General features: G+C 36.1%; 1 protein-coding gene across 1 annotated transcript; it reads left to right on the top strand.

Moving 5' to 3' along the window:
- LOC132946937 (trimethylguanosine synthase-like) lies at positions 1-480 on the top strand (the record flags this gene model as incomplete). Its single annotated transcript, XM_061017059.1, has 2 exons — positions 1-294; positions 373-480. Coding segments are annotated over exons 1-2 (360 nt in total), but the record flags the coding sequence as incomplete, so codon positions are not given.
- Between the last annotated feature and the right edge of the window lie 49 nt (positions 481-529).

The raw sequence follows: 529 nt of genomic DNA, 5'->3' as shown, positions 1-529 counted from the left end.
GTAATAGTCATTGCAGTAGATATTGACGCCGACAAAATAGTAATGGCCAAGGAAAATGCCGCTATTTATGGCGTACTGGATAAGATCGAATTCGTTGTCGGAGACTTCTTCAAATTGGCTAATCAGATAAAGGGTGATGTTATAGTCACATCGCCGCCATGGGGAGGTCCAGAATACAACAAACTGGATGTTATCGGGCCGTTAGCTTTGTGCATGGATAAGATTCTGGAAGTGGGGAAAACGATTGCCCCAAAAATACTGTTACACCTTCCCAAAAACCTTGATAAAAATGAGGTTTGTATATCATTTTGCTTAAATATAATTATATTTTTATTTATGTGGAACTTCAATTTATATTTTAAATGTCTATAGTGTTGGAAAATGTGCAACGGAGTTGGGGCCAGCCTTCGAAAAATTGAAAATGTTTTTATAGACAGATACCTCAACTCAACGTTGCTGTATGTCCGGTCCAATAATGTAAGTTATAACTTATAAGTCATTGTGTATACAATAAAAGCATAGTAAAAAA

This window comes from Metopolophium dirhodum, chromosome 6 (genome assembly GCF_019925205.1).
Source record: "Metopolophium dirhodum isolate CAU chromosome 6, ASM1992520v1, whole genome shotgun sequence".
Lineage (NCBI taxonomy): Eukaryota > Metazoa > Arthropoda > Insecta > Hemiptera > Aphididae > Metopolophium > Metopolophium dirhodum.
This window is presented reverse-complemented; position numbering and strand designations above follow the sequence as displayed.